Source organism: Thalassophryne amazonica, chromosome 8 (genome assembly GCF_902500255.1).
Source record: "Thalassophryne amazonica chromosome 8, fThaAma1.1, whole genome shotgun sequence".
NCBI classification, from domain to species: domain Eukaryota; kingdom Metazoa; phylum Chordata; class Actinopteri; order Batrachoidiformes; family Batrachoididae; genus Thalassophryne; species Thalassophryne amazonica.
In genome coordinates, this window is record NC_047110.1 from 44,187,269 (window position 1) to 44,209,278 (window position 22,010).

The 22,010-nt window shown below is 43.1% G+C and overlaps 1 protein-coding gene across 1 annotated transcript in view; it reads left to right on the plus strand.

Annotated features, from left to right (window-relative positions):
• nell2a (neural EGFL like 2a) overlaps positions 1 to 22,010 on the plus strand; it is a 392,213-nt gene that overhangs the window by 355,349 nt on the left and 14,854 nt on the right. The window contains exons 16-18 of the mRNA XM_034176080.1: positions 89 to 229; positions 5,789 to 5,982; positions 16,126 to 16,302. Coding sequence (XP_034031971.1) covers positions 89 to 229; positions 5,789 to 5,982; positions 16,126 to 16,302 — 512 coding nt within the window. The remainder of the gene's footprint in view (positions 1 to 88; positions 230 to 5,788; positions 5,983 to 16,125; positions 16,303 to 22,010) is intronic.

Consider the following 22,010-nt stretch of genomic DNA (forward strand, 5'->3'; position numbering starts at 1 on the left):
TTCACAGTGAAGTGCACATTTTGTATTCAACATGAGCAGCCAAGCTGGTTGTGTGTATGCAATGTCTTATTACTGTTTTTCTCCTCAGATATTGATGAGTGTGCAGATGGCTTTGTTGAGTGTGATAGTAAATCCACTTGTGTCAACTTGCCTGGCTGGTATCACTGTGAGTGTCGTGATGGCTACCATGACAACGGCTTGTTCTCTGCCAATGGAGAATCATGTGTAGGTGAGTAACCCAGCTTTTATAGACATATATATATATATATATATATATATATATATATATATATATATATATATATATATATATAACTACATCTATTTAGTGCTGTCAGGCAATTACAAAATTAATCAAATTAATTACAAGGTCAGCGATTAATTAATCTAAATTAATCGCATTTAAACGCATATGTAATTCTTTTGAAAATGCCACCCCTCAAATTGCAAAACATATGCAAGGCTCCACAGTGCATCCGTAAAGTGTTCACAGCACTTCACTTTTCCCACATTTTGTTATATTACAGCCAAATTCCAAAATGGATGACATTCATTTTTTCCCCTCAAAATTCTACACACAATACCCCATAATGACAGTGTGAAAAAAGTTGAATTGAGATTATGCAAATTTATTGAAATTAAAAAAAACAACAACAACTAAGAAATCACATGTACATAAGTATTCACAGCCTTTTTTTTCTTGGATGTGTAACCAGTTTGTTCTGATCACTGACTGGCAAGTAACTGGTACTGGAACTGTAAGAAAGCAGTACGAACATTTTCTTGCCTTATAATATGGCATTCCTGCTATCATGTAAGTGTGACAATCATTATAGTCAATGTGACACTAATGGTTTTGCATTTTTGGGCCATTCAAGGATACGTCACATCTTCAATGTTAGTATCATGAAATTATCAATTGTGCTTTAGCTTCTATATTGTATGGTCTAAAATGCATGGAACTAATTGATTTGGGGAATTTCCAAGTGCATGCTGCTGTATAGAGGGTAGTTGCAAACTGATGCAGTGAGTGTTGGAGGTCACAGGCTGATGAAACCAACAGGACCACATCATCTGCAAAAGCAGTGATGAGACACTGAGCCCACCAATCTAATAATAATGTCACAACATATATTTATTCATTCATTTTCAACCAGTTATCTAGGTCAGGCTCACCGTGGCAGTAGACCATTCTCACCAGGTGTCCTAGCCACCTCAACTGGCACTTTTTGATGCAAAGGAGAAAAGGTTTGTTGAAGCTCTAACAACACTGCCCCATTATCTCTCATTCATTCTTTTTGAAGCATATTTCTGAAAAACATAATTCCTTGCATGCTACACTATCGTCAAAGGTGAATTGAACACCCAGAGGCCAGATTGATAATTTAATATGACTAAAGTTGTATAAAAGTGAACCCATCTTTTCATGACCAACTTTCCATTACTGCTTATGAAACAGACCAAGATTTTATGTCTTTTTGCAGTTTTAAGATTCTTCTTTCATTTTTAACTTCAGAAAAGAGAAGACCAAGTAATAAAAGCAATCTACCTAAAAAGTATGCAGATCATAAATTCTGTAGCTTTTATGTTTCTATCTAGTGTTGCAAATGAGACTGTGACACATATATGCCTTTTTGTGTCTTTTTCTCCTCAAATCTTTCATTTTCTGCATTTTCTGATTTATGTTGTTAATAGAATGTTCAGCTGTCAAAAGGGAAACCCTGATCCACTGTAACATACATTCTTTGCCTAAAACAATAGTGTTGCTTTTGCATTGCTGAGGTTTTTGTCCCATGGAAAAGCTTTTACATTGTTTGGTTTTCTCATTTTCCAGTCTAATTGCTATTGACTCCTGTGATTTCTCTTATATAAGACATTTGTTTCATGAGTTCACAAAGTTTGTAAATCAATTTGTGATTATTAATTCTCAATGAAAGTCAGGTCAGGTGTGGGAGCATGTGCTGGTGCCACAGGTCACCGCATTCACCACACTAAGGAACTGCCTGGGGTCCTGACTAGCAACCACCCAGGCAGACCCGGTCCATCGTCTGTCCATCCCCACCCTCCAAACATAACAATCGATCTGCTGTAGCCAAGTGATGCTATATGTGGACATCCATGTGGTTTATTTGCACCATATGGCCAAAATATTGTAGCTGACATTCCCTCATAATACAGTTCATACTGTGTGTACCCTAAATAACAGTTTGATTGGCACAAAGTCATACCAATAGCACCCCCAGAAGAGTCATAGTACCAAGTCATCCAGTAGTTGCCTTAAGTCGTTGAATGGTGAAAGTCATTCCATCTTTATGCGAGTATGTGTACATTATACAGTATACGTTATACATACACTAGCTGCACATCAAATTGCCCAAATCAGTCAGAACTAAGTTCAACCTTCCTCACACTGATTAAATTTGGGCCTGACAATACAGGCTAGGTGGCAATTACTGGGAATGAACTGATCTTCTCGGACTAGAAGACAAACAGGTTACTTCTCATCAAAGTGATAGGAATGGCCATTACATTTCGCACTCTATATGGTTTTCTAGAAGAATTCTCAACTCTCTATTGATGTATCTTATAAGCTTAAAAATACCATGGATATGAATAAAAAAAAGTCTCTTTGACCTCACATATGATTCAAAAGAAGGTGTTCCCAAGATTTTTGCTTAACAAGATTTTTAAGATGTATTTTTTTAAAATCAAGTACAACCAACCTGCACACTATCCACTTGGTCCTGTCAAATGTCAGAAGTGAAAAGCAGCAGAGTATGTTATAATTGGTTCTTGGCTGGCAGGCCACTTGGAAAGACCAGGAACTGTGTGTGTTTCCATGTAGAACTGGAGTTGCATCAGGAAAGGCACCCAGTGTTGATCTGTTCTAGATCCCTAAACAACTGGGGGCAGCCCAAACATTAGCAGTATTTTCCAAAAAACGAGCCCATATATCTTACTAAAATTTTACTTGAGTGATTTTTGGCTTTGTGGTTAGCACTGTTGCCTCACAGGAAGAAGCCCATCGAATTGTATCCCACCTGGGCTTTTCCATGTGAAGTTTGCATGTTCTCCCCATGTTTGCGTGGGCCCCCTCCGGGTGCTGCAGCTTCCTCCCATTTCCAAAGAGTGAGAGTGTTAATGTGTTTGTCTGTCTGTATGTGGCCCTGCGATAAACTGGTATCCTGTTCACGGTACCCCACCTCTCTCCTTATGATTGCTGTTAAAATCTTTGGCTGCTTGTGACCCTTGATTGGAGTAACACCCCTTTCACACCTTGACGATTTAGCCAGCATATGCTGACCATATTAAAAACACTGGCATACCCTGGCATATGTCTACAACCCCAATTCCAATGAAGTTGGAAAATGTAAATAAAAACAGAATACAATGATTTGCAAATCCTCTTCAACCTATATTCAACTGAATACACCACAAAGACAAGATATTTAATGTTCAAACTGATAAACGTTACTGTTTTTGTGGAAATATTTTCTGATTTTGAAATGGATACCTGCAACACATTTTAAAAAAGCTGGGACAGTAGTATGTTTTCTGCTGCGAAAACCTTGCAGCTGAGATACATCAGTGCATGAAGAGTTCAGAGTTCCAGCAAAGCTTTGAAGCTTGTTTCTGAGTCAGTCACTTTTTGGATGACAAAGGTATGCCAATAAAATAGCTTAACAAACCGAATAATCTATTGTCTGATAAAATTGTTTTGTCACTACAGACGGAGCCTAATCAGTGTTTTGACAGCATAGGCTACAGACTTGCAAACTAGGTCATTTAAAGGACATGTCGTATGGTTTTTAATGTCTTGGTTAGCAAGTATCCATGATTGTAAGTCTATCTGTGCACATGCACTGAAAACATCTGATCGATGAAGTATTTTATTGATAATTATTAGTGACGGAGAAACCGAAGCATTTTGAACTACTGAATCAGTATGAAGCAATTGTGTTGAAATGCTTCAGTGTTTGAGCATTTGATACAATTAAATATGGCGACATCTGCTGGCCAATCTTTAACATAGCACTTGCATGGAACAAGTAATCAGGCACTGTTATGTATGTAGATGGCAGTGTTCTATGCATTTTGACCCATATACTGGATGGCAGTGTGAATAGCACCCGTCCAAATATCACATGGCCGTTGAGCTGAATCACACTTAAACAGAATTTTCAGTTTTGCAAATGCCTTTTTTTTTTACAAATGAAAAAATTACATATTTTATAAATATACATTTATTTGTAAAAACCAACACACATGTTACAGTAACTTGTGTGTTGGCATTTACATATAATAAATCAACCCATTAGTGATGAGCGGGGGCTCATTTTTCCCATAATGCCTTTTGGCATCTGTGTGTGTTAATGTTCAAACCTTCAGAATTAGTGCATTATTTTAAAATTAAAAGATATGTGTTATATTTTCACTTCATAAAAATGACAGACTTGACATTAGTCTAGATAAACTATCCAGATAAATTTGGTTTATAAATCAAAACCATAAGTCAAACCTGCTTTGCTTCTCATAACTTCTGCCTCACGTCTGGACCACTGTATGTTGAATGTAAATGACTCTTCCTTACAGCAGTGGGCAGGGCGCACAAAGAAAGAAGCGCTGACTCATTGGTTGTGTTGGGTTTGTGATTGTCTTTGATTCTAATCAGAAGCGTTGGTAGTGCTTAAACTCAAAATTGGCTTGTCAGTAGGTGAGAGTGTACTGGAGACAATACTGAAAGTTAGCAGTTAGTGGTTAGCTGTAGCTTCTGCTGAATTTTTTTTAGTGTTTTATTAGATTAGTGTTCTAAAAGTTAACTTTTCAGTTAATGGATTAGCAGTTATCAAAGGTATTTTTTTTGGTTAGCTATGCCCACCAATGAGGAATACAAACTTCCTATGGGCACTGCACTTGTACTGGCAAATTTAACCCTATAATGCCAAGTGTATCATATTTGATACAGGATTTTCTGAGATGTCTGCTTCATCAGTGTAATATTTTCTCCCCAAAATATATAATGAGATACTTGTAGTGCACAGACAAACCACCAGATGTCAGTATCTTATGCATCAGAGGGCCTTCAGATGAGACATTCATAATGGCTGCCCATGTGATCCACAGTAATTTCGCTAAGAAAATGCAGCATTTTATAGGTTTGAAATGTTATGTTTGCTCTGGTTTTAAAATTGATGTTTTTATGCTACAAAGCCCAATGTAGCAAATATGATACAAATAAAAACATATGCAAAAAGGTTTTTTTTGTTGTTGTTGTTGTTGTTGTTTTGTTTTTGTTTTGTTTTTTGTTTGTTTGTTTTTTTGTTTTTTTGGTGGGTTTGTTAAAAGGTCCAATAAAGACTCTTGTTTCAAAAAATTAGAATTTTCTGACAGTTATTTCACAGGGTGGGCTTTATAGGGTTAAAGGTGTTATAAATGATATAGTCTGTCATTCTATACTCAGTATGCCAATGAAAGCTTTTCAGCGTTAAATCAACATAATAAAGGACCTTTAATATAATTTAGTTCAGTAGTTAAGAAATATTTGGACAGATGCACCCAGGGAACAAATGGACAGCAGTATGAGCTGAACCCGATGTCATATCCCTGTTTTCCACCCAGTGGTGGGTGAAAATAATCATAGGAATTGAACTTGTGGCCATTGAGTTTCTTGCCCTTATAAAGCAAATATCAAGAGCCGTGTAAGTTGAAAAAATCCAACCAGCCATGCATAAAGTATGCAACCTGCGGTAAGCATATGTGTGGTGTCATCTTTTTGTGCTCCCTGCAGATATTAATGAATGCAAGACGGGGAGGCACACCTGTGCCAACGACACTGTTTGCTTCAACCTGGAGGGCAGCTATGACTGCCGTTGCCCCCACGGTCACAACTGCACAGGCGACTGTATCCATGACAACAAGGTCAAGCACAGCGGACAGATCTGGGTGCTGGACAGCGATAGGTGTTCTGTGTGCTCCTGCCAGGTAAGATGCAAATGGAGATGGATAAGTAGAGACAAAGAGAGGTGTCACTAATCAGAAGTAACAGAGTAATTAAAACAGAACGTTTTGACAATGTAGGGTTATTTAACTGATTTGGATGAATTTGCTGTCTATATTTCAAACGTACGAGGTCTGTTAGAAAACTATCTGACCTTTTTATTTTTTTTAAAAAACTATATGGATTTGAATCATGTGCACTTGCATCAGCCAAGCTTGAACCTTCGTACGCATGTGTGAGTTTTTTCACACCTGTCGGTTGCGTCATTCACTTGTGGGCAGGCTTTGAGTGAGCACTGGTCCACCCCCCTCGTCGGATTTTCATTGTCAGGAAAATGGCTGAGCGATTGGAGCAGCGCTGAATCAAATTTTTCCAGAAACTGTGAGAGACAGCCAGGTGGAAACCATTCGGAAGATTCAGACGAATTCGGTGAGGATACTCTGGGCGTCACACAGATTAAGGAGCATTACAACTGGATTAAAGACGGCCCACAGCGGCAGAGGGCGCGCCGTGCTCCGAGCGGCCATCGACAGGCTGAAACGACCAGATCATTTCCAAAGTGAACGCTCTGGTGATGTGGGACCATCGTCTGACTACCAGAGAAATTGCAGAAGAGGTGGACATCAGCACTTTTGCAGCTCATTCCACTGTTACAGGAGATTTGTTGTGCGCCATTGCGGCTCCATCCCGACGCGCGAATTCCTCCGCACGTCTTTCATTACAAAATCTCCTGTAACAGTAGAATGTGTCGCAAAAGTGCTGATGTCCACCTCTTCTGCAATTTCTCTGGTAGTCAGACGACATCCCGGATCACCACAGCGTTCACTTTGGAAATTATCTGGTCGTTTCAGCCTGTCGATGGCCGCTTGGAGCGCGGCGCACCCCCCGCCGCTGTGGGCCATCTTTAATCCGGTTGTAATGCTCCTTAATCTGTGTGACGCCCAGGGTATCCTCACCGAAAGCCGTTTGAATCTTCCGAATGGTTTCCACCTGGTTGTCTCTCACAGTTTCTGGAAAAATTTGATTCAGCGCTGCTCCAATTGCTCAGCCATTTTCCTGACAATGAAAATCCGACGAGGGGGGTGGACCAGTGCTCACTCAAAGCCTGCCCACAGGTGAATGACGCAACCGACAGGCGTGAAAAAACTCACGCATGCGCACGAAGGTTCAAGCTTGGCTGATGCAAGCGCACATGATTCAAATCCATATAGTTTTTGAAAAAAATAAAAAGGTCGGATACTTTTCTAACAGACCTCGTATAACCATGAAAAATGAAGCAGCCATAAAGATTTTTCTTCACATTTAATAGAGTTCCTCACAAATCATCATATTGCCTCATATATAGATTTTTTTGGATTGACAGTCAAGACATTGGGAGCCAAAAGTTACCTCAACAGGTGATGAAATCCTCCCTTCACCTTAATGGAGCGCCAGTCAATGCATTCGCCTGCTGAGGTGTTTGTCTGGAATAAAACTTGTAGATTATTAACCCTCCATGACATATGATTGGCCATCCTGAGGATAACAAAGTAACATAGGATTGTTTCAGCAGTTGAGTGATTGATTTCTGCCACCAAAGCAACAAAGCATCTTTGACGAGTTAGTGTGGAAAAGATGTTTTTATCTTCCTGAATCCTTTTGTCTCGATTATTATCAAGTCACAAACAAGTCAGACTTTGTCATTCTGTGTTTCACTCATACTAATGCCAAGCGTCTGGCAGCAGAGGACATGATTATAGTGGATTAGTATCGGTAGTGAATGATCAAGCAGCAAATTATTCATTTGATTACAAAGGACCAGGGCAGAAATGATTCCTTAATTAAACGACTCATATTAATTGATTTGAAAAATTGAAGAGCTGCCTGTCAAAATTAATGGTATTGAGTGGTTGAGGGAGCAGAGGAGTAAATATATTATTGTTTTTGTGGTTGACAGATACAGCCAATTATTATGAGAACTGCATCTAAACTGGTACGCAACGCCAAGGTCAGACATCACAGACGAGACAAACAATGAAGACGGCCTATGTGCAGAGGCCATTGATTGATGTGTGGAGCTTCATGTTTGAGTGCATTTGTCAGTGGAGTTACCAAATTCAACAATGTAGTATTAAGATACAGTATTTTCATTGACAAAATAATTAATTGGAATACCTCAATCAATCAATCAATCAATTTGTTTTATATAGCGCCAAATCACAACAAACAGTTGCCCCAAGGCGCTTTATATTGTAAGGCAAGGCCATACAATAATTATGTAAAACCCCAACGGTCAAAACGACCCCCTGTGAGCAAGCACTTGGCTACAGTGGGAAGGAAAAACTCCCTTTTAACAGGAAGAAACCTCCAGCAGAACCAGGCTCAGGGAGGGGCAGTCTTCTGCTGGGACTGGTTGGGGCTGAGGGAGAGAACCAGGAAAAAGACATGCTGTGGAGGGGAGCAGAGATCGATCACTAATGATTAAATGCAGAGTGGTGCATACAGAGCAAAAAGAGAAAGAAACAATGCATCATGGGAACCCCCCAGCAGTCTACGTCTATAGCAGCATAACTAAGGGATGGTTCAGGGTCACCTGATCCAGCCCTAACTATAAGCTTTAGCAAAAAGGAAAGTTTTAAGTCTAATCTTAAAAGTAGAGAGGGTGTCTGTCTCCCTGATCTGAACTGGGAGCTGGTTCCACAGGAGAGGAGCCTGAAAGCTGAAGGCTCTGCCTCCCATTCTACTCTTACAAACCCTAGGAACTACAAGTAAGCCTGCAGTCTGAGAGCGAAGCGCTCTATTGGGGTGATATGGTACTACGAGGTCCCTAAGATAAGATGGGACCTGATTATTCAAAACCTTATAAGTAAGTAGAAGAATTTAAAATTCTATTCTAGAATTAACAGGAAGCCAATGAAGAGAGGCCAATATGGGTGAGATATGCTCTCTCCTTCTAGTCCCCGTCAGTACTCTAGCTGCAGCATTTTGAATTAACTGAAGGCTTTTTAGGGAACTTTTAGGACAACCTGATAATAATGAATTACAATAGTCCAGCCTAGAGGAAATAAATGCATGAATTAGTTTTTCAGCATCACTCTGAGACAAGACCTTTCTGATTTTAGAGATATTGCGTAAATGCAAAAAAGCAGTCCTACATATTTGTTTAATATGCACTTTGAATGACATATCCTGATCAAAAATGACTCCAAGATTTCTCACAGTATTACTAGAGCTAAGGGTAATGCCATCCAGAGTAAGGATCTGGTTAGACACCATGTTTCTAAGATTTGTGGGGCCAAGTACAATAACTTCAGTTTTATCTGAGTTTAAAAGCAGGAAATTAGAGGTCATCCATGTCTTTATGTCTGTAAGACAATCCTGCAGTTTAGCTAATTGGTGTGTGTGTCCTCTGGCTTCATGGATAGATAAAGCTGGGTATCATCTGCGTAACAATGAAAATTTAAGCAATACCGTCTAATAATACTGCCTAAGGGAAGCATGTATAAAGTGAATAAAATTGGTCCTAGCACAGAACCTTGTGGAACTCCATAATTAACTTTAGTCTGTGAAGAAGATTCCCCATTTACATGAACAAATTGTAATCTATTAGACAAATATGATCCAAACCACCGCAGCGCAGTGCCTTTAATACCTATGGCATGCTCTAATCTCTGTAATAAAATTTTATGGTCAACAGTATCAAAAGCAGCACTGAGGTCTAACAGAACAAGCACAGAGATGAGTCCACTGTCCGAGGCCATAAGAAGATCATTTGTAACCTTCACTAATGCTGTTTCTGTACTATGATGAATTCTAAAACCTGACTGAAACTCTTCAAATAGACCATTCCTCTGCAGATGATCAGTTAGCTGTTTTACAACTACCCTTTCAAGAATTTTTGAGAGAAAAGGAAGGTTGGAGATTGGCCTATAATTAGCTAAGATAGCTGGGTCAAGTGATGGCTTTTTAAGTAATGATTTAATTACTGCCACCTTAAAAGCCTGTGGTACATAGCCAACTAACAAAGATAGATTGATCATATTTAAGATCGAAGCATTAAATAATGGTAGGGCTTCCTTGAGCAGCCTGGTAGGAATGGGGTCTAATAAACATGTTGATGGTTTGGATGAAGTAACTAATGAAAATAACTCAGACAGAACAATCAGAGAGAAAGAGTCTAACCAAATACCGGCATCACTGAAAGCAGCCAAAGATAACGATACGTCTTTGGGATGGTTAGGAGTAATTTTTTCTCTAATAGTTAAAATTTTGTTAGCAAAGAAAGTCATGAAGTCATTACTAGTTAAAGTTAATGGAATACTCAGCTCAATAGAGCTCTGACTCTTTGTCAGCCTGGCTACAGTGCTGAAAAGAAACCTGGGGTTGTTCTTATTTTCTTCAATTATTGATGAGTAGAAAGATGTCCTAGCTTTACAGAGGGCTTTTTTATAGAGCAACAGACTCTTTTTCCAGGCTAAGTGAAGATCTTCTAAATTAGTGAGACGCCATTTCCTCTCCAACTTACGGGTTATCTGCTTTAAGCTACGAGTTTGTGAGTTATACCACGGAGTCAGGCACTTCTGATTTAAAGCTCTCTTTTTCAGAGGAGCTACAGCATCCAAAGTTGTCTTCAATGAGGATGTAAAATTATTGACGAGATACTCTATCTCACTTACAGAGTTTAGGTAGCTACTCTGCACTGTGTTGGTATATGGCATTAGAGAACATAAAGAAGGAATCATATCCTTAAACCTAGTTACAGCGCTTTCTGAAAGACTTCTAGTGTAATGAAACTTATTCCCCACTGCTGGGTAGTCCATCAGAGTAAATGTAAATGTTATTAAGAAATGATCAGACAGAAGGGAGTTTTCAGGGAATACTGTTAAGTCTTCTATTTCCATACCATAAGTCAGAACAAGATCTAAGATATGATTAAAGTGGTGGGTGGACTCATTTACTTTTTGAGCAAAGCCAATAGAGTCTAATAATAGATTAAATGCAGTGTTGAGGCTGTCATTCTCAGCATCTGTGTGGATGTTAAAATCGCCCACTATAATTATCTTATCTGAGCTAAGCACTAAGTCAGACAAAAGGTCTGAAAATTCACAGAGAAACTCACAGTAACGACCAGGTGGACGATAGATAATAACAAATAAAACTGGTTTTTGGGACTTCCAATTTGGATGGACAAGACTAAGAGTCAAGCTTTCAAATGAATTAAAGCTCTGTCTGGGTTTTTGATTAATTAATAAGCTGGAATGGAAGATTGCTGCTAATCCTCCGCCCCGGCCCGTGCTACGAGCATTCTGACAGTTAGTGTGACTCGGGGGTGTTGACTCATTTAAACTAACATATTCATCCTGCTGTAACCAAGTTTCTGTAAGGCAGAATAAATCAATATGTTGATCAATTATTATATCATTTACCAACAGGGACTTAGAAGAGAGAGACCTAATGTTTAATAGACCACATTTAACTGTTTTAGTCTGTGGTGCAGTTGAAGGTGCTATATTATTTTTTCTTTTTGAATTTTTATGCTTAAATAGATTTTTGCTGGTTATTGGTGGTCTGGGAGCAGGCACCGTCTCTACGGGGATGGGGTAATGAGGGGATGGCAGGGGGAGAGAAGCTGCAGAGAGGTGTGTAAGACTACAACTCTGCTTCCTGGTCCCAACCCTGGATAGTCACGGTTTGGACGATTTAAGAAAATTGGCCAGATTTCTAGAAATGAGAGCTGCTCCATCCAAAGTGGGATGGATGCCGTCTCTCCTAACAAGACCAGGTTTTCCCCAGAAGCTTTGCCAATTATCTATGAAGCCCACCTCATTTTTTGGACACCACTCAGACAGCCAGCAATTCAAGGAGAACATGCGGCTAAACATGTCACTCCCGGTCTGATTAGGGAGGGGCCCAGAGAAAACTACAGAGTCCGACATTGTTTTTGCAAAGTTACACACCGATTTAATGTTAATTTTAGTGACCTCCGATTGGCGTAACCGGGTGTCATTACTGCCGACGTGAATTACAATCTTACCAAATTTACACTTAGCCTTAGCCAGCAGTTTCAAATTTCCTTCAATGTCGCCTGCTCTGGCCCCCGGAAGACAATTGACTATGGTTGCTGGTGTCGCTAACTTCACATTTCTCAAAACAGAGTCGCCAATAACCAGAGTTTGATCCTCGGCGGGTGTGTCGTCGAGTGGGGAAAAACGGTTAGAGATGTGAACGGGTTGGCGGTGTACACGGGGCTTCTGTTTAGGGCTACGCTTCCTCCTCACAGTCACCCAGTTGGCCTGCTTTCCCGGCTGCTCGGGATCTGCCAGGGGGGAACTAACGGCGGCTAAGCTACCTTGGTCCGCACCGACTACAGGGGCCTGGCTAGCTGTAGAATTTTCCACGGTGCGGAGCCGAGTCTCCAATTCGCCCAGCCTGGCCTCCAAAGCTACGAATAAGCTACACTTATTACAAGTACCATTACTGCTAAAGGAGGCCGAGGAATAACTAAACATTTCACACCCAGAGCAGAAAAGTGCGGGAGAGACAGGAGAAGCCGCCATGCTAAATCGGCTAAGAGCTAGTAGCTACGCTAAGCTAGCGGATTCCTAAAAACACGCAAAGTGAATAATGTGTAAATAATTTAGAGGTGATTCAGCAGAAGGAGTGCTTTAGTTAAGGCACGTAAAGATTACACTGGGAAACAAATCGTAATCTAGATAACTAGATCAATCTAACTGCGCAGATTTAACAGATACAGCAAAACACCGCTGTGCTCCGGAACAGGAAGTGATACAATACCGAGAGCCAACCACCAGTAGAGGCCAATACCTGTAGTACTCTACCTGTCAGTCGATTGGTATTGGCTCTTTGAGTCTTTGGGGAGGTGATGGTCTGGTGGTTAAGCATTGGGCTTGAGACCAGAGGATCCTCGGTTCAAACACCAGCCTGACTGGAAAATCACTAAGGCGCCTTAGGCAAGGTCCTTAATCCCCAAGTTGCTCCCGGTGTGCAGTGAGCGCCTTGTATGGCAGCACCCTGACATCAGTGTATGAGTGTGTTTGTGTCAATAGGTGAATGTGAGGCATCATTGTAAAGTGCTTGGAGCGTCTGATGCAGATTGAAAAGCGCTATATAAATGCAGTCCATTTACCATTTCACTATTTTTGGTGATTAGCAGTATTTAATTTCTTAATCTTAATTACACCCACGTAATTACCACAATACTACAGTAGTGCAGTCCACTAAAGTGTGCCCTGTGCTTGAATGTGATTTTAACCAAATTTAGTGGGTTGTTGAGGGTCAGCTATGGTCAGTAATTTGATTAAAAGTCAGTGTCACAGTCTAAGGTTGAAATTTTGGCCCAGTACTTATAACAAATGCAAGGCATAGTTGGGAGTCATAGATTCTCCTCCTCTTCTGCAATCCAAGGACAAGCACCAGGTGACGACAATATGTGAACAGTCTGGTAGTAGTCTGGAGTGGCAGAGAAGTATGTGAGGGTGGTGCAGGATATGTACAAGGACAGTTTGACGCAGTGAGATGTGTCATAGGAGTGACCGATGCTTTCAAGGTGGAGGTAGGATTACATTGAATATCACCTTCGAGTCTGTTCTTGTTTGCAATAGTGATGGACAGGTTGACTGATTTCATCTGTCAACCTGTCAACAGGAGTCTCCATGGACTATGATGTTTACACATAACATTGTGATCCATAGTAACATTGTGATCCATAGTACAAGTAGAAAGCAGGTTGAGACTAGACTGGAGAAGTGGAGATATGCTCTGGAGAGAAGGGGAATGAAAGTCAGTCGAAGCAAGCTGGAGAATGTGTGTCAGTGATGGGGAGCATGGTGGAATGATTGCAGATATATATCAGCATGTCATGCAAGTGTGCTGTCCCCCACATGCCACGTGTTGGGGAGGGGCGGGGGGGCCACACCACATGTGTGTGTGTGTGAGGGGGGGGAACGCATGTGCAATACACATGCATGCCACATGTGCATTGCTTTTTGCAATGCCACACTCATGGGGGCACTTAGACAGCTCTGAAGTAACCACCTGCTCACTATTTTCGTGCTGACAGCGCAAATGGCCACACATTTTCTAAGTGTCCAGCGAGCGGCGTTAGATGTGTGTGTGTGTGTGTGTGTGTGTCAGCTGCCAACACCTGCCGCAAGAGGGATCGAATGAGCTCTCACAGGGCACTCTCTGTCTTCTCAGCCACTGGTGTGCAAGAATAATTGTAGCTACAGGTGTACGAGGTGTTGGAGGCAGCTACAGTTTTTCACGAATGGCATGCAATTCGTCCTTCGTGCGCTAGTCAGCATCAGTCGTGTTATATGTGAAAGGGCCCTTAGGTTTGAATAAGAATAATTAGGAAGAAGAGGAATCCCCCCCCCCCCCCCCCCCACACACACACACACACACCTCCTTTATTTATTGAAAAAAAATTTAGGTCACAAAGTCATCCATTTCATTTTGGGAGAGCTGTCACTGTGGGTTATATATGAATTATTGTACATTACTTCACTTACATTTAATTATGAATGCTTCATGAGAATAAACTGATATTTTTCCTAGTTGCAGCTTGAAAATTCCGAGATTCCAGTTTCTGTCTAATGCATCATGAACTTCCAGTCTTGTGTGTGCACAAAAGCACTGCCCACAAAATAAATATTTTACCAACAATGAAATTATTTGTAATGTTTCCATACACCACACAAAAAACTAGATTTTAACACAAACTAAATTTTGTCAGTTTTATGAAAAATCAAAAGGCACATTTTAAATCACTGAAGGAAAAAAACAATAGACATTTGCAGCTCTTCCACACAGCACACTAATGAACAGGATCTCCTGAAGATGTGCACAGCATCAGATTTCATAAAACATACTTAGCAGTGATGCCGTCGTGCCCACAGTAAGGGCTGAGACCGACTCCCCATAAAACGTCACTTCAAAACAGCTGGTGCAGATGGTTCTACTTAAACTTTATTATACAGTGGTCCCTCGTTTATCGCGGGAGTTACGTTCTAAAAATAACCCGCGATAGGCGAAATCCACGAAGTAGTCAGCGTTAGTTTTTACAATTACTATAGATGTTTTAAGGCTGTAAAACCCCTCACTACACACTTTTCTCAAACAGGCATTAACATTTTCTCTCTTTTCTCTTGTGTGTAAACACTCTCAAAGTTCAAACCTTAGTAGAAAAATAAGTCCAGTATTATAGAATGAAACCAAAGATCAGAACCTGTTTTCAGGCCCAAACATTTGTTTGAGAAATAAAAATAGAACGTTTTCCTATAAATAATTATGATGGGTTTTAGAAGTAACGAATTTAATTTTAATGATCAACCTATGAGGTTGGACACATAAGAAATTATTAATAGTGACTGACCAGTATTTCACAGTTCCTCTGATCGCACATCTTCGTCCTGGCGCCGCTCCGCTGTCGCGTCTTTTTCCACTAAATGACACTTCGGTGCAGGTGTCTTTTTCCAAGTGAAGAACACAGTTATGGGTAGTTGTTGGCACTCTTTTTTCTTCTGGGCAAGAAGATTATAAACAGGCACACGCAGAACACAATGCGCGTGCTGTTTCTTCGCTCACTGCCTCCGGTATTACCGTTGCCTGACGGATGTGGGACCTGCAAAGAATCCAAGTCATTAAAAAGATACAAACCTCTCTTAGTGGCCACGGAGCTCTGCGGTTGCGGTTACCGAGACCATGCAGCGCTGTGGATTTTTCCGCAAGACTTCTATCTTTGCGGGCTGCTGGAGCGCTCTGCATCAAAACAGCAAGCGTAGTCCTAGAGCGTAGACCTGTTGCCAGATTTTGGCCGCAACTCCGCACAGCAGACAGTGGGGCGGTGTTAGTGGCTTGCTGCAGCACTTACCGAGTCGGAAGCAGTGAGAGCAATTGCGGTGATGCCAAATGGTGCCGCGACCGGCCCGCCTGATAAGGACGCAGAACACAATGCGCTGTTAAAAAAAAAAGAAGCATGCAAAATTGCACTAAAAAAATCCGCAAAACTGCGAGGCTGCGAAAGGTGAACCACGTTATAGCGAGGGACCATTGTATTACAAAGTGCAAACTGAGTGATCGCAACAAATAAACAGTCTTGTTTGTGTGTGTTTGCGTTCATGACACAGGCCGGGCAGGTGATGTGCCGCAGGATGGTGTGCGACTGCGACAACCCCAACGCCGACCTGTTCTGCTGTCCGGAGTGTGACCCTCGGCTGAGCAGCCAGTGCCTGCACCAGAACGGGCTGCTCACCTACGGCAGCGGGGACACGTGGGTGGAGAACTGTCAGCAGTGTCAGTGCTTGGTGAGTGGACAACGTACTGTATTCTCTTCAAAATATTAAGCATGCATTTCAAGAAATTGTTTGACACTTTTATCCAATTGCTTACTCAAAGAGCAGAACCAAATAAACATTCACAGCCGTGCCACAGTGCCCACACAGGAACGCAAACAAATGCTGCCGTCTCCATGGGAATGAGTGTGAATGTTCTCTGCAAAAACAAGTCAAAGAGATGTTTTGTGCCAAAGAGAGGTGGAGTGATGGAGAGCAAAATGTGATGGCACAGAAAAGCCACGAATATGAGATTTCTAAGGACACTGTGCTGCTTTCTGCTGTGATGGAATTCTATTATTGAAGGATTTGATCAAGGTTGAGAGAGGAGCACAAAATGTTTAGAGTGGGAAGATGTAATGCGGAGTGTTTTGATTGTGTGTGTGCGTTCATTTTGAGTGTTTACAGCATATGTATGTTTGTGCGGCTTTCATCTTCTCACTTCAAGTAAGAACTTCTTTTTGTTTTTTAATAGAGGAGACAATGACACTGTGCTTGTCACATGAATCTGGTATCTGGACAGGGTTCAGCATAACCTGACACTCATGACTTGACCATATTTATTCATTTTCTGATGCAGTGTCTGGATGAAACACCGTGCACTGCGCTGGGTGTTTCACATTGTGTAGAGCTGCATGCACTCTTTTGGAGAAGATAATACAGTGTATCTGAATATGCAGACATTGAGATTAAACAACACAAACAGCAGTTCCTTGGTGGATATAATACAGTTAACCTATACTCAAGTAAAAGTGCAATTAATACCATTAATAAATGACTGAAGTGAACGTGAAAAATCTTAATTTATAAACCTTCAAGTAAAGGTAAAAAAGTACCTCATTAATAAATTACTGAAATGAATGGTCTGCATTTAGATTGTGCTTTACAATGATGCCTTGCATTCACCCATTCACACATACTGATATCAGGGTGGTGCCACGCAGGGCACTCAACTCCATACCAGGAGCATCTTGCTGATTAAAGACCTTGTCCAAGGACTCTTAGTGAGTTTCCAGTCTAATCTCTAGACTATAACCAGAATGGAAACATGCTTTCACTTGAGCCTTCAACATACTTGCAGAGGTTAGGAGATGGGTTTTTCAAAGTGGAGTTTCTTGGGAGGCGCAGCAAACACTGTATGAGATTTTGTAATTAAAAACTGTGGTTACATGTTGAAAGGAATTGCTGCGAGCTGCGTCTTGCTCTGTGGTCCATCATTGTGTTCAACGTGAAAGTCCAATAACAGGTCATTCTTCTCTTCACCCCTGCTGTGCGCCTTGGCATCTGCAGAGCTGGCCGAACCACCTCCTCCCGATTTGGAGTAGAATGGTTGTAACAAAAATGTATTACAGATATACTGTTGTGTGGGCCGCCAGAAGAGGAGGTACTGCTGGCCCACCACCAGAGGGCGCCCTGCCTGAAGTGCGGGCTTCAGGCATGAGAGGGCGCTGCCGCCACGGACACAGCCGGGGGTGACAGCTGTCACTCATTATCTCATGACAGCTATCACCCATCTACGCTTCATCATACTACTCCATAAAACCTGGACGTCATCTCCACCTCATTGCCGAGATATCATCTACCTGTGAAGGTAATATTCTCTGCTGTATTTAACACTGACTAATAGTCTGAACTTCTTTGCAGCCGTTTTCCTGTAAGTGTTTCCTTATCTGTGGGATTGGCGTTTGGTGTGATCAGCAACGGCTTCGCTTCACACTCCAACCAGATAAGTGGTTAACAGGAGCTGCACGAGTGTGTGATTAGAGGTGGAGGTGACTTTCCACCTTCTGACTGTTTTTGTTACTGGGTGTGCACACACCCACATCTCACTGTTTGTGCTCCTCACCAGCAGTACCAGATCCGACAGTCGGGGACGGTGATCACCTGGGAATTCGGGACTTGGCGGCTCCAGTATTCACCAGGTTCGGTGGCGGCGGAAATCGTGTGGTTCCGGCTCTTCTCAGGACAGACGTCTTCTATCCTCGAGCCTGCCCACACGTCACCTTTGTGTATTGACTGCTATCATATTCTGAGATTGTCTGTATAGTCGTTGTGCACATTCACAACATTAAATTGTTACCTTTTGGCTCATCTATTGATGGCTCATCATATTTCTATTAACAGATGTTGCATTTGTTAATCATCATGAGTGCCATGTTCTTTATCAATCGAGAAAAATTATTGAAAACTTAATAACAATACACGTACTGAACACAGAGTTAGTGAGCGCTCTTCAGCCCACTGCAGCAGATTGCAGACTTCTCTCTTGGTGGAGTGCACATCCTCTTTTAAGACTTCCTGTCTTCACACTCTGAGACATACTTCAGTTCTGAGAAAGATAGCTTAGTTCATCACATCCTGTCCTCAGAACAGTCTGTTTTCTTATTACTGACGTAGACATTTAAGGACATCACACATACCACTGACCCACTACAACTTATTTGCAAACATTGCAGCTTTTGCAAGGTTGCATGACAATTGTTCCATAACAAAACTAACATACCTATGACATAGATCAGTGACAGAATGCCACAGAGATGTCGTTCAACCACTTCCTGAAAGTAAAATCACCATTGTAAAACTAACACTGGCAGTGTTGAATTAACTACTCTAGTCAGAGTGGGACCATATGTTCACTGTCAGTGCAAATTTAACAATGGTGATTTTACTGTGTATTTGTAATGTAAGTTCAGAAAGGAAAAATGGTAAATGGACTGCACTTATATGGTGCTTTTCCATCTACATCAGACGCTCAAAGCGCTTTACAAATAATGTCTCACATTCACCCCGATGTGAGGGTGCTGCCGTACAAGGTACTCACTGCACACCAGGAGCAACTAGAGGATTAAGGACCTTGCCCAAGGGCCCTTAGTGATTTTCCAGTCAGACTGGGTTTGAACCGAGGATCCTCTGGTCTCAAGCCCAACACTTTAACCATTAAGCCATCACCTCCCAAACATGGTCAGCCCCATGTGAGCTAGCTGTCATTGCTAACAGGACCCTGAATCATCTTCCTGCCATGCAAGCTGTCACTCAGAATGACCATAGCCCTAATTATTCATAATTTTATTTCTTTAAATATTTTATACTGCTGTGTTACATAAAAATTCATCCTCTGTACAGTTGTTATGAACTGGGAAACATGACAGTAAACATGCTTATTTCTGTTGTGAAAGTGTAATGACACGGACCCACAACAGGGGGCGTAAATGAACGGACAATAGATGAGCCAAAAATACAACACTTTACTGTTTGGAAGCGTGCACAACGAAATACAGACAAATACAGAATTTGGACAGAGTCAAATGTACTAAGGTGTGGGCAGGCTCGAGGATAGAAGACATCCGTCCAGAGAAGAGCCGGATCCCACACGATTTCCACTGCCACCGAACCTGGAGAATACTGGAGCCGCCAAGTTCCAAGTCCCCAGGTGGCCACCGTCTCCGGCTGTCGGATCTGGTACTGCTGGCAGGAAGGCTGTCAGGGGGCTGACTACCTGACTGTAGCCCTTAATGAACCTCCGGTAAAAATTTGCAAAACCGAGGAACTGTTGTAGTTTCCTACGGTTTGTCGGTTGGGGCCAGTCTCTCACCGCCGCAACCTTGGCCGGATCAGGGGTGACGGAGTTGGAGGAGATGATGAACCCCAGGAAGGACAAAGAAGTGCGGTGGAACTCACACTTCTCGCCCTTCACAAACAGCCAGTTCTCCAACAACCGCTGCAGGACCTGACGTACATGCTGGACATGAGTCTCAGGGTCCGGAGAGAAGATGAGTATATCGTCCAGATATACGAAGACAAATTGATGCAGGAAGTCCCGCAAGACGTCATTTGCCAAAGCTTGGAACGTCGCGGGGGCATTAGTGAGGCCGAACGGCATGACCAGGTACTCAAAGTGACCTAACGGGGTGTTAAATGCCGTCTTCCATTCGTCTCCCTTCCGGATCCGAACCAGGTGGTACGCATTCCTAAGATCAAGTTTTGTAAAGATTTGGGCTCCATGCAGGGGCGTGAACACTGAATCCAACAGGGTGTGGTGCGGTTTGATCCTGGAAACATGAAACACGGGGTGGATCCGCAGTGAAGCTGGGAGTTGGAGCTTCACTGCAGCCGGACTGAGGACCTTGAGGATTTTGAAGGGGCCTATGTACCTGTCCTTCAGTTTCGGGGACTCCACTTGGAGAGGAATGTCCTTCGTGGATAACCACACCTCCTGCCCGGGCTGGTATGCAGGGGCCGGGGAACACTGGCGGTCTGCATGGGCCTTAGCCCTCATCCGGGCCTTCAACAAGGCAGAATGGGCGGAACGCCACACCTGACGGCATCTTCGTAGGTGGGCCTGGACCGAGGGCACACCAACCTCTCCCTCCACCACGGGAAACAATGGGGGCTGGTACACCAAACACACCTCAAACGGGGAGAGGCCGGTGGCAGAGGACACCTGGCTGTTATGTGCGTACTCGATCCAGGCCAGGTGGTTGCTCCAGGCCATCGGGTGCACAGATGTAACACAGCGGAGGACCTGTTCTAGTTCCTGGTTGGCCCACTCTGCCTGTCCGTTCGTCTGTGGGTGATACCTGGATGAGAGGCTCACGGTGGACCCCAGTTCTCTGCAGAAGCTCCTCCAGACCTGGGAGGAGAACTGAGGACCACAATCCGAGACAATGTCTGTTGGTATCCCATGCAGATGCACGACGTGGTGAACCAGGAGGTTTGCAGTCTCCTGGGCCGTTGGGAGCTTCGGGAGGGCCACGAAGTGGGCCGCCTTGGAGAAACGGTCCACTACCGTGAAGATGGTCGTCATGCCCTGGGATGGCAGGAGGCCCGTGACAAAATCCAGGCCGATGTGGGACCAGGGGCGATGAGGCACCGGGAGCGGTTGCAGCAGACCTTGGGCTCTTGAATGGTCAGCCTTGCCCCTGGCGCAGGTGGTGCAGGCCTGGACATACTCCCGGACATCGGTTTCCATGGACGCCCACCAGAAGCGCTGCCAGACCACCGCCACCGTTCTTCGCACCCTTGGGTGACAGGAGAGCTTGGAACCATGACAGAAGTCCAGAACTGCAGCTGTGGCCTCTGGTGAGACGTATAAGCGGTTCTTCGGACCTGTACCTGGGTCCAGGCTTCGTGCCAGGGTCTCCCGGACGGTCTTCTCCATGTCCCAGGTGAGGGTGGCCACAATAGTGGACTCAGGTATGATGGCTTCCGGTGGATCCAACAGCTCAGTTTTGACTTCATCCTCATGTACCCGGGACAAGGCATCCGACCTCTGGTTCTTGGTCCCGGGGCGATAGGTGATCCGGAAGTCAAAACGCCCGAAGAACAGTGAGCAGCGGGCTTGCCTGGGGTTCAGCCGCTTGGCGGTCCTGATATACTCCAGGTTGCGATGGTCCGTGAAAACCGTGAACGGCTCCGAAGCTCCCTCCAACAGGTGTCTCCACTCCTCAAGAGCCTCCTTCACCGCAAGAAGTTCCCAATTGCCCACGTCATAGTTCCGCTCTGCCGGGGTCAACCTGCGAGAAAAATAGGCACAAGGGTGGAGAACCTTGTCGGACTCCCCGCTCTGTGACAGCACAGCTCCTATCCCTGAGTCAGAGGCGTCCACTTCAACCACAAACTGGCGGCAAGGATCGGGCTGCACCAGAACTGGTGCAGTCGAGAACCGACGTTTCAACTCCCGA